At 41.6% G+C, this 19318-nt stretch overlaps 1 protein-coding gene across 1 annotated transcript in view; it reads left to right on the top strand.

Annotated features, from left to right (window-relative positions):
- The window catches only part of PKHD1 (PKHD1 ciliary IPT domain containing fibrocystin/polyductin), a 426555-nt gene that overhangs the window by 162825 nt on the left and 244412 nt on the right, over positions 1–19318 (top strand). The window contains exons 37-39 of the mRNA XM_030870494.2: positions 13936–14146; positions 15427–15584; positions 17840–18031. Of these exons, the coding sequence (XP_030726354.2) occupies positions 13936–14146; positions 15427–15584; positions 17840–18031 (561 nt within the window). The remainder of the gene's footprint in view (positions 1–13935; positions 14147–15426; positions 15585–17839; positions 18032–19318) is intronic.

The raw sequence follows: 19318 nt of genomic DNA, 5'->3' as shown, positions 1-19318 counted from the left end.
CATCACTAAAGCTGCTACCGTGGCTGGGGAAGTGGTGCTCTTACTGGCTGGGATGGAGCAAGTGTATGATAGACCCCCCCAGAACTACATGGTCTGAGACTGAGAGAGGATGATTCCTTAAAATTAGAGGTGTGTTATCTAACCAGAATAAGAGAATGAGCAAGTAAAAACAATAGCTTGTCTACTTTTAAAATATTTGACAATCTGACTTTTACTAATTTGGAGAAAATTAATAAAATTTTACTGGATATTTCAAACCTGTTTAGTTTGGCTAGGAAAATAAGAAAAATTCCAATCAATTACTTCACTAAGCAAAACCAAATTCACTATTGATAGAAACACAATTAATAGAAAATTTAGAATTAAAAAATGTCTTAACAATATTGTGATATTTTCTAGATTCAATTATATTTAGAAAGTGTTATTGAAAGTATGAGGTTGCTTTGTAAGATAGTTTTTAGTTAGGGGATTCAGGACCACATGGATCTTGATCTGGACTGGCCACTCTTGTGTAAATATGTATCAGTACATCCCAGGGAATGGCCAGCTAAGGCATCACTATTGCATATTATGGTTTGGCCCAAGCCAAAGAGAACCTCTCGTGAGCAATGCTGTATCATGTGACTAATTCTTGACTAAGCTATGAAGGGGATGGACAACAGCTTGCATTCCTTCCTTATCCCTAAGGCCACACAAGACACTGGGGACTTTGCCCTTGATGGAAGACAAGTCCAGCATAGCCAGTCAGTCCAAGAAGAGAGGAGAACACACTTGCCCCAGTGCTCAGGGGAGAGCTGGTCTTGCCCACCTATTCCAGGCCTTTCTTGAATAGGAGGCAGAAACCAGGGAGCTGCCTCCTGGACCCTTTTCCCTATCCTTGTAATGGGAGGAGAGTAAAAATAGAGACCTCCCCTTTGTTTGGCCTAGTGAATTTTCCATCTCCTGGGACTTAAAAGCAGAGTCATTGGCATGTTATAAATATTGGTAGTATAGTAGAGTCTTTAGACCATATGAAAGATAAATTAGGAAGGTATTTCTCAAATTAGAAAGATGGATTTGTTTTAAAACCGTGAACTACTTCCTTCTAAAATTCTAACCGTTGATAGAATGAAGTAATGAAAATAGTACATAAGGGCTTAAATTTCCTACCTAAGCCCTTATGGTTCCAAAGGTTTTTCTGTACTTCCTTTTGGCGGTGTTAGTCATGAGTGAACAAGTCTCTGTATTAGTCAGGGTTCTCCAAATAAATAGACCCAATGTGATATCATATATATACGTACAGATAGATAGGTATATAGATAGATGTAGATACAGATATATAGATATCACATTGGTTCTGTTTATCCAGAGCACCCTGCCTACAGTGACTAGTGACTTATTCATTCACTAATTCACCTATTTATATATACATTCATATAGATATATATACATATGAAGAAACTTCTTATAAGGAAATGGCTCATGTGATTATAGAGGCTGAGACCTAGGAGAGCTGATGTGTATGTAGCTGTAGTCTGAGTCCAAAGGCCTGAGAACCAGTGGAGTCCATGGTGTTAGTTGCATTTCAAAAGCCAGCAGGCTTGAAACCAAAGAGCCAGAGTTTCAGTCCAAATCTGAAGCCTGGAAGAGACCAGTGTCTCAACTCAGCAATTAGGCAGGAGTTCCAGCTCACTCAGGCTTTTTGTACTATTCAGGTCTTGAATGGATTACTGGATGAAGCCCACCCACCTCAGAGAGGACAGTCTGCTTTACTGAAGTCTATGGATTCACATGTTAATCTCATCCAGACACACCTTCCAGACATGCTAGAATAATGTTTGGCTAATTCTCTGGGTACCCCAAAGCCCAGTCAAGTTGACGCATCACCTTTAGTAAAGTGGATCCCATTTTCTATAACTGACCCTGTATCACATCTTAGACACATAATCCAGGAAGGTAGCAAGCCTCTTGTCTTGACACAAAGCTTTCCAAGGGAGATCCATGTCTTCCTTTGAAGGTTTCTATAGTTTACTTCCTCCTTCTAGGTCATGAGGATCTTGGCTGACATTCTGCATCTTCTCCAGATGAACTTGGCCTTGCTCAGTCACAGAGCACTCACTCATCTTCCTCTGGATGAGCGTTAGGTGCGAGGACTCTGGAAGTAGGCTGCTTGGCTCCAAACGCCATCTCTACCACTAACTGTCGGGTGGTCTTTGAAAAAGTCAACTCTTCAGTGTTTCAGTTTCCATATACAAGTTGGAGAGATGATTCTAAAACATTTCTCATGGTGCTGTTAGGTGGTTTAAATGAAACAAAACATGTAAAGCACTTAGCACAAGGACAGGCATTGAGTAGTTACTCAGTGAGTATTATTATTATTAATTATATGCCTACAGTTTTGATTTGATGAAGCTGCCTCGCTATTCTAAGAAGGCTGGGATGGTGTTTATTGCTTTTCAGTAATCTGTCATCTGGAAACATGGTTGTCATTCTTGATACCCCCATCTCTATCATTCCCCGTATTGTGTCCATCACTAGGTCTTGATTTTAATTCTTGGGTAACTCATTTACTTCTCTCCACTTTCATGACTATTACCTTAGTTCATGATGCCATGAACTTGTGCCTGGACTATTGTTTAAGCTTTGTAGTTTATCTTTTAGTTACTATTTTCTTCCCTCTCCAATTCATTGTTTACCCTGGAGCCAGGGTGATCTTTTCACAGATCTGTTCACATCACGCTTCTGCTCAAAACCTTTAGTGGCTTCCTGTTGTCCCTGGGAAAGTCCAAAATTTCTAACATGGTTATAGCACCCTCTCTAATGTAGGTTTCTGCCTGCATCGCCTGCTGTGTTCTCCAACCCTCACTCCTCCCTCACTGCGGTGCTTTTCAGTCTTAGTAACCTTCTTTTTTTTTTTTTTTTTTTTGTGGTATGCGGGCCTCTCACGGTTGTGGCCTCTCTTGTTGCTGAGCACAGGCTCCGGACGCGCAGGCTCAGCGGCCATGGCTCACAGGCCCAGCCGCTCCGCGGCACGTGGGATCTTCCCAGACCGGGGCACGAACCCGTGTCCCCTGCATCGGCAGGCGGACTCTTAACCACTGCGCCACCAGGGAAGCCCTTAGTAACCTTCTTTTAGCTTATTAAATGGTTAATGTAGTCTAGATTTTACAATTTTTACATTTTTGAGTACCAAAAGAAATTCAGCTTTGTTAAGTAAATGGAATGCTCCAAAGGCAGGAGCATGTGATTTTTCCTTCAAAGAGAATTCTTCCACATGTATCATCAAAGCAATATTATTAATGGTATTGCTTTCAGCCTGGTCCTGAAGAAGGAGTATCACTGGATTGGGCATTATATTCAGTATTTGTGAAAATTGGAGTTTTACCAAGATCCTGGCACTTTATAATTTTCAAAGCTGCTTCCCATTCTTTCCTCTCATTTAACTTTCACAACTCTGTGAAGTAGGAACGACTGGGATTGTTACTTTCATCTCAGAGATGATGAAACTGGAGCCTGGAAGGGGAGTTAACTAGTATTCACTCCATCCTCTTCATAGGCTTATGATGCACATGGGCTTTCTGTTATTTTGCATACACATAGCTGGTGTTTACCTGTGGCAGAAAGATAAACAGAAGATACTCCTTCCAGGTTTCTGGAGCATTCTTCCTAATTTTAATTCTTTCAGGTTATTTTGGGATTCTAAGTAGGGCTTTGTTCCTTTTGGCTCCCTTTGTAGTATTCTTGATAGGGGTACAAAGAACCTGCTTCTTCCCCAGTTTGTTCCTTATGTTCAGTATTTTTTATGGCATTTTCTGATTTCTATAATGGCACATCTACAAATATCTTCTTTTATGGTTTCTTCCTTTGATTTCATGTTTAGAAAATTCTCACCTGTACAAAGACTATATAAAAATTTATCTATTGTTTCCTGGTACTGTTATTGTTTTGTTTTGTTTTTTCACATTAGTGTCTTTAATATAGGGTCAGCAAACGATGGCCCATGGGACAAATCTGGCCCATTGCCTATTTTTGCAAACAAAATTTTACTGAAGCACAGCCATGCCCATGTGTTTAGGTATCATCTATGGCTGCTTCATGCTGCCATGGCAGAGCTGAGTTGCAACAGAGACAACCTGGCCTGCAGACCAAAATCTGTTCATTGTTTGGCCCTTTATAGAAAATGTTTGCCAACCCCTTCTTTAGTCCATCTAGAATTTATTTTGATATAGTGTATAAGTTAGTTATTTAATTTTTTTTCCCAAATGGTTGGTCAATTTTCTCAACACTATTGATGCAACAGTGCAATTATGGTAGCTGAAAAATGGCCTCCAAATGTGTTCACACCCCAATTCCTGGAACCCATGAAGGTTTGGCAAAAGACACTTTGCAGGTGTGATTAAATTAAAGATTTCAGGTGGGCCCGATGTAATCACATTGGTCCTCATCAGAGGGACACAGGAGGAGTCAGAGGAGAAGGAGATGCAATGGTGGAAGCAGAGAGAGGAGTGATGTGTTTGAAGATGAAGGAGGGGCCACAAGCCACAAGCTTCAAGCCAAGGGATACAGGTGGCCACTAGAAGCTGAAAAAGACGAGGAAACATTTTCTTCTCAGAGCCTCCAGAAGGATGCAGCCCTGTCGACACCTTGATTTTAGCTCAGTGAATCCAATGTTAGAATTCTAACATCTGGAACCATGAGACAGTACATTTGCATTGTTTTTTTGAGACACTAATTTTGTGGTAATTTGTTATAGCGGCAATAGGAAGCTAATACATTTCCCTGGGAATTTTAAATGTTACCTTTATCAGACACTAAATTCTTATTTGATACAGGTACAGATTAATGTCTTTTATAAATAAAGAGCTTTTTAGAACAAATTTAAAATCTGGCGATGGGTGTGAATAGACATATCAGTATAATTAATGCAAATGACCAACATGACTGCATGTAGAGAGGGCTTGGGTTATCCTGTGCTCACAAGGAGGGAGAGATTCTTTTTTAGTCTAATGAGTTTTCTCCTATCTTCGCGTCATTAGTAATTACAGAAATGCAAATTAAAACAAAAGTGATTTTTTTTCCCTTAACCATCAACTTCACCAATATTAAAAAGAGTAGTAGAAAGTCTGAGGAATGGGTGTTCACATACACTGCTAATGTGTATAGAGTATGTGCAGTCTTTCTGTAAGGCAATTTGGTAATAATATCAACAGGTTAAACCTAGGCATATGCCTTGATATGGCAGTGTCACTTTTAGGAATTTATACTAGTGAGATGATCATGAGTATGCATAAAAATTACGCTCAAGAATGTTTACATCTTCACTGTTTATGAAAGAAAAATATTGAGAAAAAGCTGAATATGAAGAAATAATGGATTAGTATATAAAATACAGATTTTTAAAGTGGGATACTATGATGTTATAATGATATTAAATAGTATATAATACAATTGAAAAATGTTCCTTCTCCATTAAGTAAAGAAAATTTCACAAAACGGTATGTACAGAATTATAGCATTTTTGTTTATATGTATATGAAATCTTGTCAACATATGAATACAGGAAAAGGAGGACAGAAAAGACATATATTAACCTGTTGTAATAAGATCATGGATGCCTTTATTGTCTTCTTTTGCTTGTCTCTATTTTTATTTTAAACATTATACATTTATTGCCTTTCTAAAAGAAATTATGTTATTAAAAAATAGCTCTTTCTTCACTGTCACCTCCACTCCACAGCATAATCCATAGCAATGATTCTCAGAACAGTTGTCTGTCTGGTCAGAAATATGTCTGAGTTTTTATATATTTTTTTGACAATGAATAGAAGTGGATGTTAAAGATACTCTACAGAAGTCTTTATCTCTGACCAAGTCAGAAGTCTTTATCTTGCCCCTCTAACTAACGAAGTTTCCGCACAGTTCTATAGGGCCTAAGAATGGCATTTGTTGAACTGGCCTGAAATTCACACAGGAGCTAGGAACAGCATTCCAGATGTTTCCACTTATCTCACAATGTACGATTTCCTTGGTATTTTGAACTTTATCCTTTGATTCTTCTCAGTCACTTGTAAATCATAGTAGCAACAGTAAAGCTCAGACTGGTCAAAATAAAAAGTTAGCCTTTCTTTCATACCTCTAGAAAAGGCCTTCAGTTATAGTAGGGCTCACGGCACCATCCAAATAACCTTGGTTAGCCTTGGTCTAACCCTTTGTGCACTGGGGGCAGATGCGGTGCCCAGGTCTTTCACTGCAGGGCATAGATGTTTGCTGAGCCGCTGTGTGTGGAGCCAGCTGATCTGCACATTTAGAGACCGGCTCCATCAGGACCGCTGGAGATTGGCCAGTAAGGATGCGGGAGGCTCGCAGTGCACACACACAGCAATCTCATACGGGATTCCCCCGCCAGCGTTTGTCTTCATCCAAGGGAGAAATCACAGCGAGTGATTCTCAAGGGCAGAGGGAAATGGTGCACGCAAAATGCCTCCATTCCATCTCTTTGGTTTGCCAGATAGTCTTGTGTTAACGCTAATGTCACAGTCTTCTCTTCTGAAGTAAAGTAAATTGGATCACCTTCGATTCACAAATGGTTTGGGTGCAAAGAATTCCCTTCTAAGTTGGTTGTTTGTAACTTGGAATACATTTGTTTAAAGATGGTTGGGATTAACATATACACACTACTATATATAAAATAGATAAACAACAAGGACCTACTGTATAGCATAGGGAACTATACTCAATATTTTGTAATAACCTATAAGGGTAAAGAATCTGAAATAGATATATATGTATAACTGAATCACTGTGCTGCACACCTGAAACTAAAACAATATTGTAAATCAACTATACTTCAGTTAAAAAAAAGAAATGCTGATAAACCTATGGTTAAGGTCCTATGTGAGCCCTCAAGAGTGTGTTTTACTTTTCTGTCTAATGCTAAGGGGAGTGTAGCAGCTGACCTCTGTGTATATGAATAATTGTGTGGGGAAGCAGGTCCATTTTCAACATGAGATGTCAGGGGCACATCTCTCTGGGCTGTCATCCCATTTGGACTCTACTATATCAGTCTTTTCCTGTTGAGTACTAGTGACAGAGGGTGCTAAGTCCCTCTGCCCTGAGAGTGGCTTCTATGGCCCAGAGGTGACACGATGGCCTGGCACAGTGTGGGTTCTGGGAGCAGAGAGAGCCAGCTTAGATGCAAGGTGGAGTAATCAGCAGTAGTCAGCCCTTTCCTAATTCCTCTGGTTACTTATAACCTTTTGCTGTTGTTAGGGGTAGTATATGATCAGAGAATCTGGGCCAGCTGCTGGCAGGGGGAGGGGAACTGAGAAACAGTAGAAAGCCAGGGTTTTCTCTCCACCCCTTTCCTCACAAAGCTCATATCCTGCTACTCTACCTTCTATTGGCAGATGGATGAAATGAACAGTGGGAAACAGGGCTCAAGTACAAGAAATGCTGGGCAGATGCCCAGAGCTTAAAAATTACGAAAAAGAGCAAGGAGATGGGGGAGGAATGGGTCCTCAAGCAGGTGTATGGAGAGCTAAAACTTTCCTTCCACTGCATTATTTTCTGTAATTATGGGTAAATGCATACCTTCAATTTTTTGGTTTTCTTCCTTCTTCTGATCCCCTTACATTCCTCTTCAGCTGCCCAATCTTTGAATGATGATGTTCCTGTGGGCTTGGTCTTGAATATTCTTCATTTATAATATGTACTTTCTCTCAAGAAACCCCACTTATTCCCAGCGTTAACCTTTATGCACATATTTCTTTATATATAGAGTCTCAGACCTCTCTTCTGAGCTTCAGACTCAATTTTTTACTTGGATATTCTCTTTAGTATCTAACATGTAACCTGTCTAAAATGGTCATCTAAAACCGAGTATGTCTAAAACTGAATACTACTAGAATATAAAGTACATGAGGGCAGGGATTTTTGACTGTTTTTCTCACTACTGTATTCCCAGTACCTAGAACAGCACATGGCACATAGCACACAGTAGGTGCTCAATAAATATTTATTGAATGGATTTGTTATCTTTTTCCCAAGATGTCCCTGTTGTCTACCGACTTGCATCAGCTCTGGATCTGTGAGGCATTATTAACCTCTTTCCCCTTACCTTTAGAGCCAATCACCCAGTCCTCTTGATTCCCCAAAAGGTACCTCAAATTTTCATACTCCTCTCCAGATCCCCTGCCTTACTCTTATTCAGACCTCCAAGACTTCTTGTCTGATCTACTACATTAGCCTTCTACAAACTGCAGAAGGCTTCTACATACACCTCTTAACTTTTATGCACTTTCTTGCAATCTACTCTTCATGCCACATCCAGTGTGACGCTTAAAACCGTAAATTTGATCAAGTAACTATTCTGAATAAGGTTCAGTTCCTTTAAAGCAGGCCAAGAGGGTCCGGCATGATTTGTCCCAGCCACACCATGGCTTCTTACTCATCTGCTCCAGAAACCCCCATCTCCATTCAGTCCCTGGAGCACATCAAGCTCCCTCCTTCCCCCCTGGCTGGCTCCTACCCAGCTCAGGACATGACTCAGACTTTTCTCGTTCTCCCCAGTGTGCAGGATATACAGTTTCTCTCTAAGGATTCTCTCCCCTCAGTTTGATATGTGAGCTTACGAACTTAAAATACGGCTGGTCTCACAACAGTATGATTCCTTAGTTGTCATGTGAAATATTTCTTTGGTGGTTTCCAAACCACTTTTGGAGTAAACTCTAAGCTCTTTGGGAGGGCCTGCGGGGTCCTTCCAGGGCAGGGCCTTCTCACCTTTCCAGGTGCATTCCCACTGACCCTCCTCAGGTCCCCATACCTGCCATACACCTGCATTCTGGCCGTGCCACCTCTATGGCAGTTATTTGAGTGTGTCATGTTGGCCAACACCATTGTACACAGTGTTGCCTTTGCCTGGAGGGCTCTGCCCATTTTGTCCTCTGCTCCACCGTGGCTTATCCTTCAAGACCCAGCTCAGTTGTCACGTCTTCTGGGAAGCATTCCCAGAAACAACCCCTGCCTCTGTGTGAGGTGTTCCATGTCTCTTCACTGGCAGACCTTGGGTGTCCCTCTGCCTTAACACTTAACAGAGTGCATTTGTGATTTTTTTGTTTATTTCCTGTACTATTCATGGACCCTGGAGGACAGTGACTCTGTTCCCTTTACGTCTGTCTTGCCGGTGCTTGACAGATGTTCATCTACACGAAAGGAAAGATAGCATTCATTGTTTTGCTATGGATAATGGTGATGCTGCATACAGAAATAAGGGGAAATGATTTACATGTATTTGAGAAAAATAGTTCAAGTTCTTTTGTGAATTTCTTTATATTTCTGTTCTGATGTGAACATGATTTTGATGAAATAATTCTTTCCTCCCTCTTTCCCTCCCTCCCCTCTCTGCCTTCCTTCCTCTCCCTCTCTCCCTCTCCCCCACCCCCCTTTTCCCCTCCCCCTGCCCTTTACTGATTTGGAAATGTCTTGGCAGTTATTCACTTGGAATAAATTGAACAATTGAAGTCCTACAAAACAAACAGAGGATAATTAGTGATTTTAAAGTGTGTTAACCCACAAAGATGATTTTCTTTCTCTCCATGACCATTTGGCAAGATGATTCTCTGGGCCTGTGTAATTATGGATGAATGGCACTGAAATGCTTGAACAATAATTTGTAGGAAGTGCAATTATGAGTAGAAATCATTAGTGGGAGTAAATGAGTAGTTTGTTGGTTGGCAGGTCAAAGTTGAAAGCCCAAAGAGGTTAAACATTGTATTAAATTACGAGTCAAGAGCATAATCTTTTTTTCTTGTAAGCATATGCGTAAATTACTGAGCTTTTTAAACTGTCTTTTTTTTTTTTTTTTTTTGATTTGTGGTACAGAAAGGAAGGGAGACACCTGAGCTGGGTTTCTGAAGAGTTCTGTGAAGTGAAATGACTCACATTTGAAATGTGTACGATGCTGTTTTCATCAGAGAAGTCAGTCGATCTACCTTGTATGGCTTTTAAATAGTATTTATAAAGTAAAGGCTATAATGTTTTGAGTATCAAAGCTAATTGGGCACAGTTAATATACAGTTGCTTCCAGAGGCTAGAATTCCATTAGGTGTCCAGTTCTGTGGTTCTGGATTCAGAAGAGCCAGTTTCAGAACTTGGCGCTGACATCTCCTACTGTGTGATTTTGCCCTGGAAGCGTTATTTTAGCCTATTTTAGCGTCCTAATCTATACAATCTGTCAAAAGGAAAACAAAACAAAGCAAAACCCAGAAAACCAACGGTCCTTACTTCAGAGTAACACTCCTTAGCATAGGTTGGATTTATTCTAAATTCTCAATAATGTTTGTGTTGTTTTTCAGCTTTTTACATGCTGTATATCATATGCTCATTTAGGTATATATCTGATGAGGGTTTGTAAGTGATTGTCTGTATGGCAATAGTCAGAATAATTTAAATCCCTATGAGTTGAATGCTAATCATGAACCCAGTTGAATGCTATGTTAGAAATTGTGACATTTGTAAAGGAGACGTGAGGCAGTGGCCCTGCATTCAAGGTGGGGCAAGAGACATAGGTAGTGTAATAATTACAGAATAACTTAGTATGAAATATATGGTGCTGACTATAGGTTATGTCACTCTAGTCTCCTCAGGCCTCCCTGAACACTCTCAGCCTGTGGATATGTCAGTAGTGATAACAAAAGTATTCCTGCTCACCTCCCCCAACTCTCACAGATCCTCCAGCCCTTACCAACATCCCTGCCTGCTTGTTATAGGTGTTCTCATGACAATTTCATCAGTTAGTCTATTTTCCTCTTATTTTGGTGTTCTTGGTCATTGTGCTCCCTTCAGGAAGGCAGCTGGGGGCTGCCCTGCTGCCCTTGTTTTGGGTACCTGCCATGAAAATACTGAACACAGTGTGCCAAGGGTGCAGACTTTCCTTGCTGCCCAGGTGGTCCAGCCCTCAGGTGTGGGAGGGTTGTGCTCCATGATGGAACCAAAGGCAACCACTGTTGCCACTTGGGGTCCACCTGACCATCTGGGTGCCAAAACTTTGGGGTGCTTGCTTCTCCATGTTTCCGTCATGATTTTCCTTCGTCAGTACATATTTATTGAACACTTACTATATGCAAGACACTGTGATATGCATTGGTACTATGATGGTGGGCAAGTATAGGTATAACTTCTGCCATGTTTAATAGGGGAGATGGAGAATGACAGTAATAGAGGTCAAACCACATGTGTTAAGTGCTAGAAAGGAGAGGGACACAGTGATATGACAGATTATAAGTCAGGGTTTGACCTAGTTTGGAGGTCTCCGAGGTTTCTCTGAAGGACCCGGTTGAACATCATTCTGAAGAATGAGGCAGAGTGAGTTGATGAAGGAATCCCAGGCAGAGGAGCAGCAGGTACAAAATCCATCTGGAGAGTTCCTGCAGGTTCTTTCCTCAGGTTCAGTCACGGGTCCATGAGAGAGAGCCCATGTCTGAGGCAGACCCCGTACCATCTCTGTCATCCTTTCCTATCTGTTCCTTTGTGGAACTTCTTCTCCCATGCAAAGCAACTCAGTTAAATGGCCCACAATCCAGCCAGACATGTGGCGTGCCTAGTCCCAGATGCACACTGACCTTTTACTCAATAAGAACCCCCCCCCCTTATCACTGTGGCATCTATAGGAGGCAGTGGACATCAGCATGGGCTGAAGTGCTCCCTGACACCCAACAGAAGAGGTGAGGCTTGAGCTGTTTTTAGGAGAGCAGATGAGGGGAAGAAAACGGGGCACCCAGTGGAAGGCATAGAACAGGCAAAGGAGTAGAGGTAGGAATGATCCTGTTAAATGAGAAGAAGTACAGTAAAGAGGCTTCCTGGAATGGAGAGTTTATTCAGGAGTCAGAGACCATACAGTGGAGTCTGATTAAGGAGACTCTTGAAAGTCAAGAAGGGAATTTGTGCCTTTGTTACTGAGTACTGTAGGCAGATACTGCAGGTTAATGAACAAAGAAGGGATGTAATTAAAAAAGAACAATGCATAATGGTCAGAAGAATAAAAGCTGTTTGCAGAGGGTCTAGCTCAGGTGATTATTAAATTTATTTTGACCTTCTCCAGTTTGAGATGATGGTAACTCATCCAAATATCCATATCTGCTATGTAGCTGCAAATATGAGGCTGGCACGCGTCAGACACTCAGGTTGATGTTTTAGTCAGACATGTAGAGGTGTGTTGTTTTTGCAATGAGAGCGAATAAATTATGAGATAATTTTACTGCTTTCTAGAGGCTCTGTCAACATTTGAAAGGTCTTAAGTTTATGTTAATAGTTAAAAATTCACTTCAAAGATCCTCTGTGATTTTTTCCATTCATTCTGACTTGACTATTATTTATAAGAATGATTAGCTAAAAAATATCTTTGTTGTGCCTATTCTTGGTTCTGTCACATGTAGCTGCTTGTTGATAGGTGCACAGCAGGTGTTTGTTGAGTATTGACTGAGTATGATGAACCATTGATCACAGCGTTTAATAGAATTTTGTCCTTGACAAACATTTTCTATGCATATTAGAGATTTTTCTGTGCAGACATTCAAGAACAGATCATAGAAATTCACATATATATGCATATACATCAAAATAGACTTTATTTCATTTATTGTTCCCAAAGGTTAAAACATACAAACCAGGAAAAAAAATAAAATTATTTTCTTTTTGGGATGATTTATGTCTTAATTTTCACCTGCTCTATAATTAGACATTTTGAACTCTGGGAATTTTTTTTGAGATAAAATTATTGCCCAAGTAAACTTTGGAAATTACATCATTAACCCAGAGACCTTCCTAAGCCTAGAACAACATTACTGGTACAATGCCCCCGCCACCCAACATAGACAAATAAATAAAGAGGGAAGTTTAAAATAATTTGAAAATGATTTATTGTTGCCCACCTCTGTAGTTAGAGATTCAAGTATTATTACTTTAGTGCAACAAGGGAGGACAGGAAGTTGCTGTGGGCTAGAGGTAAATTATGATCTATTGCGAAGGAGGAAGGAAATGTGCTGAGGAAAGGAGGAGTTGGGAGTAAGCCTTGTGTTTTCTGAGGTATTGCTTCAGGTAATGGCTGGAAAAAAATCTTTGCCTTGACCCTTGCTGGAAAAGGCCAGAGTAAACTACGAGACTGGTTAAGGAGCAGCGTACTGGTTTGGGGAGGATCAGACGGCTGCACCGGAGCCTAAAACAAACCAAGGTATCTAGAGTCACACATTCCCCCTTGTTCAGCTTTGCTGAGCCATCCTGTCCTGGATACGCCTTGTCTTACAGTATAAGGGGATCACTTAATACCCTAAGACTTAGGACAACCATTCTGAGGGTAATTTTGACACTTAACTCTACTACTACTATTTGTACAGTGAGTTGAAGTCTTCAGTTTAGAAATACATGGTGAACTTCTATCCTGGAGAGTCTACTTGGAAGAAAGAGGCGACAAATTTCATCTTCAAAACAGTGTGATGCAAGGAGGGAAGAGAGCAGGCTAAAATATATTGAGGGTCTGTTATGTGGCAAGGTCCACGCTAGTTGTTTCACAGATATTTTCTCATTGAATCGTCCTAAACCCCCAGGAGGGAAGGCTTTGCTGCTTCTGCTTTGTAACTGAGGAAACTGAGACCCACCTTTAAGTATATCACCCAAAGAAACATAGTTAGACTATGGCAAGAGTGTGATTCAGCTGTAAAGTTAGTCTGACTCCAATTCCTGTGCTTTTCACCCCGTATCATTCTCTATCCTGGATTACTTTTATTGTCCCCGTGTGACAGACAAAAAAACCCAATATCCAAAAAAGTGAAGGCATGGTGCCTATTGAGCCTGAACTTGCTTTCCCAGATTCTTCTTTCACAGGATTTTTTTGGCTGAATAACATCACGTTCATAATAAGTTTTAAAAATGTCTAAAGGCAGGTTTCCCTCGGATTTGCTTTAGGTTCACTCCCGGAAGTAGTGGTCACCCATCTTCGAGCAGCTGCCTATGCCAGTGACACGGTGTTGGCTCTGGAAGATGCTGTGGGCTGGCACGCGGGGGATGAAGTCATTGTCATCAGTGGGATGGGTGCAGAAGGTGCCAAGCCCTTGGAAGAGACTGTCATTGTGGAGACTGTGCAGAATACAGACCTCCATCTGAGGTCACCCTTGAGGTACTGCATGTCACCTTGGCTCCTTTTAGATGGAAGAAGATGAGGTCTTCACTGTGTTGGTGTCTGACATTTTTTTGTCTTTCAATAATGCATTTTTACATTAAATAATAGTAGACATTTTGACAAGATTGCAAAGCATGAAACATTTGGAAGATTAAGACTTCTTAAATAAGTTTCTCTGGTAAGACTCTAGAACTTTCGTCTTGCAGTAGATGGTCAGTGCAATAGTCAGCATAGTTCCTAATTTTCACATACTTGTGATGATAGTTCACTCTTCTTTATCTGAGTTTTCTAAAGAAATAGAGCCCCAGATGGAGAATTAGGCTAATTTAGTGGCTTACTATTCCTAATAAGATTTGGAATGATACCGGTCAGAATGGCCATCATCAAAAACTCTACAAACAATAAATGCTGGAGAGGGTGTGGAGAAAAGGGAATCCTCTTGCACTGTTGGTGGGAATGTAAATTGATACAGCCACTACAGAGAACAGTATGGAGGTTCCTTAAAAAACTAAAAATAGAACTACCATATGACCCAGAAATCCCACTACTGGGCATATACCCAGAGAAAACCATAATTCAAAAAGAGTCATGTACTACAATGTTCATTGCAGCTCTATTTACAATAGCGAGGACATGGAAGCAACCTAAGTGTCCATCAACAGATGAATGGATAAAGAAGATGTGGCACATATATACAATGGAATATTACTCAGCCATAAAAAGAAACGAAATTGAGTTATTTGTAGTGAGGTGGATGGACCTAGAGTCTGTCATGCAGAACGAAGTAAGTCAGAAAGAGAAAAACAAATACTGTATGCTAACACATATATATGGAATCTAAAAAAAAAAGGTTCTGATGAACCTAGGGGTAGGACAGGAACAAAGACGCAGACGTAGAGAATGGACTTGAGGACACAGGGAAGGGGAAGGGGAAGCTGGGACGAAGTGAGGGAGTAGCATTGACATATATACACTACCAAATGTAAAATAGATAGCTAGTGGGAAGCAGCCGCATAGCACAGGGAGATCAGCTCGGTGCTTTGTGACCACCTAGAGGGGTGGGATAGGGAGGGTGGAAGGGAGACGCAAAAGGGAGGGGACATGGGGATATATGTATACATATAGCTGATTCACTTTGTTATACAGCAGGAACTAACACACCATTGTAAAGCAATTATAATCCTATAAAGATGTTTAAAAAAATAATGCAACAACAGCAACAACAAAGATTTTGGGTGATACCTTCAGATGTGTCATTTTCTTTTTCTTTGTTTCAGATATTCTCACAACTCCACAGAGAACTGGGTGGCTGGAGAGCTCCATGTTTTAAAGGTCATGGTGGTTCTCCTCAGCAGGAGTGTTACCATACAGGGAAATCTCACTGATGAGAGGGTGCAGCTCCTTGCTTCATGCCAGAGGGCCAACGCTTCACAAGGTAGAGAAGCATTTTGTTGGGAAGTCCAGTGGGTGAAAAAGAACGTTCTTACTGTCCGATGATAAGTGGTGTGGTTGACTTCTTTCACGTGCATGTTCCTAATATTCTGTAGTTTTCACAGTGCTCTTGATAAGTCATCATTTCCCCTCCTGCCTTCAACCCTCTTGTGAGAGAGGTAGACAAAAGCATCTGCTTGAGAAAGTAATTCTTTTTCTGGGGAAAAATATTCCTGTTAAATAATGAAATCTGGAGAGTTGATTTAAATTTCCAGGTTAGAGGTTATAATGAAGTCTTGACACTGATTCCAGGCCTCTTCTAAAATTCTCAGGAAAACTGATTAATGACAGGGTCAGGGATACAGGCAGCACATTCTTATGGGTTAGACCTGTAAGGCTCTTCCCTCCCTCCACCACCCCCACTTTTAGAGTTTGTTTTCTGAAATTACCACATACTTTAAGTAAGTGGTTGAAAAAGTCAATTTATCTTCTAGAAGAATAACAGGCACTGAATCACACTGATGTACCTATTAAACATCTATTTCAGGGATGGTTAGTTTAGTAGGTTATGTTTTGGTTTCCCAGGCTGTGGATTATGAGGCTTTCACATGTCGTGAAGACATCATTTGTCAACTTTGGTCCAGGATGGCGTGGGTGTCAAGGATGACTCCCAGGCATGAGCTCTGGATGGATGAGGGGGCTATTTATTGAGATGGGAAGAGGAACAGGTTTTGGGGGTGGGAGGGTGGAGATCATGAGTTTAATTTTGTACATGTCGGGGCTGAGATGCCAGGCCAGCCTGTGAGTAGAGATGACTGGTAGTGTCTGGAGCCTGGAAGAAATGTCAAGGCTGGAGTTAAAGATTCGAGTCATGCCTATGTATAGACGCCTGTGGGTGTAATGTTGGGATGTGGTTGGGTAAGAGGGACCTGGATCCCACTCTCCACCCCTCTAGTCATCTAGCTCATACATGTGTCATTCTGAAAAAAATGTTTGCATCCAGTGGGTTAGAATCCAGTGACTGCCAACTTTAACAATTCTGCTGAATTGGGACCCGCAGTCCATTCAAACTCTCTCGGTAATTCTCATACAGGTATTCTCAGATCATATCGTACAAATCATGGCATTTGATCATGCTGCAAGAGAGACCATGCTTCTAGGTTTACACCAGTATAAATCTGTTGTCTCCTAATGGAAAAAAACCCTAGTTACACCACAACTTTTAAACATTACTAAGCAATTCTAAAAATAAAACAAAATTCATAGACCCTTATTAAAAAAATAATATGTCACTCACCTCTTCTTTGTGTGGGGCTCAAGTATGGGAACAAGGTAGCCAGATACAATAACAAGAGGCCTGGACACTGGAAAACATTATGGATCAATGTCATATACAATCAAAATTGTGGCAAAGTGTACAAATATAAAACACCTCTTTATTCACCTCATATATTCATCCTTTGGGTGGTGGCAAATGACTGTTGAATGGTCCATCATTTTATATTAGTGACATTTCTTCTTTGGTTTATTAACCTGGATAATAAAGAGTTAATTCAGGAGATGATTTCTTCTCCATCCTGAGGTCAGTCCACACCACCAAATGCCATGTGTCAACACAAAGCGTCTGGACCCTGAGGTCACAACACTTTGGTAGTTGCGTGTGGTGCTATGTTCATGCTGTTTGCTGTTCTCACTAGGGGCTCTGCTGGGAAGGAGGCCCTGGTGTGGGGGGCTGCTCAGTCACTCCTCTGGAGCCCTCTGCCATTTCTTCAGTGGCGTGATTACTGTGCCTCCAAACCATAAAGCGGCAAAATATCGGGAAAGCTCCCCTGGACATCTCAAGACTAAAAAGAGCCGTGGTTATGTTCAGCGCTCACATCTCTTCCCTACAATTATCCACCACAAGAGGGTCATTTGATTGCACACTCCCTCCGGGGGATCCTTTGGATTGAAATAAGCATCTATTTAGGTTGGGTTTGTGGGTTCTAGTCATCCTCTTTGTGACAGTAATTAAGGAGAATGATTTGGGGCCTTCTGGAAATAATAGAGTGAAGGCAACATCATGTCCTAGTTATTGGATGTTTTAATTAATAATCCAAAGGGGAGAATCAAAGTAAAAGGGAAGTAAGATTATTAAACGAAATAAACAATCATGGTTTGCCCTTTGTGCCAACAGTGCCTTTCTTTTCGTACTGGGAGATTTGTCCCGAAGCATATTGTACATACTTCTGCTCCCCTTGACTTCGTTCTGTGTTTCAGGTGATTTGCAGAACTGTTTGTATTTCAAGAGTGAGAAGATGCTGGGATCCAGGGATCTGGGGGCCAGAGTCATCATTCAGTCTTTTCCAAAGGAGCCCAGCTGGGTCCAGTTGAAGGGAGTGCAGTTCCGGGACTTGGGGCAAGCCTTCTGTAAGCATGTGAGCTCGCTGACTCTGGTGGGAGCTCTGAGAGGTAAGGAGGCCCAGGCATAACGTCTCATTTTTCCTTCCTCTTCCATATTCTAGGCTCTCCATGCAGGGGGTCCTGGTAGGTGGTATGTGGGGACATGGTGGGGATCAGAGATGGATAACTATACCCTAGATCTGTGATTCTCAAACTTTAACATGCCTAAAAAGTCACTTGGGGAGCTTATTAAAATTCTCACTTAGAGACCCTGCTGAGACAAATTCTGATATAAAGTGGGCCTAGAGATCTGAATTTTTTTTTTTTTTTTTGCGGTACGCGGGCGTCTCACCGCTGTGGCCTCTCCTGTTGCGGAGCACAGGCTCCAGATGCGCAGGCTCAGCGGCCATGGCTCACGGGCCCAGCCACTCCGCGGCATGCGGGATCTTCCCAGACCGGGGCGGCAGGAGGACTCTCAACCACTGCGCCACCAGGGAAGCCCCCGAGATCTGAATTTTTAACAAACCTTCTGATGCTGGAACAAGTAGTCCAAGGAGTACCCTTTGAGAAATGTCACTATAGGTACAACAGATGTGGAGGGAACCACACAACTCCGTGTTCTGAATCCTGCCACTACGATTTACTGGCTTTGTGACTGCAGTCAGATTGACATTGAAAAGTGTAAATCATCATTCAAGGCTAGCGGAAAGCACTTCGTGAGGATGTCCTAACGCAGAGGAATCTCCTGCTGGGAAAATGGGAGAGAATGGCTGAGAACCAGGCACTCTTCCAGGGGATATAGAGCGGGCAGAGTGTGCAGATCTTGGCCAGACCTGAAGAGATAGGAAGGAATTAGGAGACATCCAAGGCAGGTGGGAACAAGTAGGTAAAAAAGATCAGAATCAGAAAAGAAGAATATGACCAGATGTACTGATAAAGGCTCTGAGATCAAAGTTGGAGGGATGTGGGAGCATCCAGGGCAAAATGCCAATGCCAGAATCTGAGGTACAGAGATGAGAAACTTGGGCACAGATGCTGAGTGATGAGGACAGCAACGCCGTTTCATAGTTATGTTCCCCAGACCTCAGCACCTCAACACCCACATATGCACGCTTTGCCTTCCTTGGTAGGGTGGTGCTCTGGGGGTTGACGCCTGGCAAAGCACATCAGGGCATATTGGAGGTTCAGGTGGGCCTTGAGAGGTGCTAGGATTTCAACAGGTAATGACAAAGTAATCCTTGAGGTCATTGAAAGCAAGATCCTGGCTAGACAGTTGTAGCATTTTTTTTTTCTTATTTCAAATCATCTGCATGCCAAGAATGTCTATTTATCCTAATTTTCCAGATCTCTTCCACC

Source organism: Globicephala melas, chromosome 11 (assembly GCF_963455315.2).
Source record: "Globicephala melas chromosome 11, mGloMel1.2, whole genome shotgun sequence".
Classification (NCBI taxonomy): domain Eukaryota; kingdom Metazoa; phylum Chordata; class Mammalia; order Artiodactyla; family Delphinidae; genus Globicephala; species Globicephala melas.
Note: the sequence above shows the minus strand (reverse complement) of the source record. Positions and strands in the feature narration are given on the sequence as shown.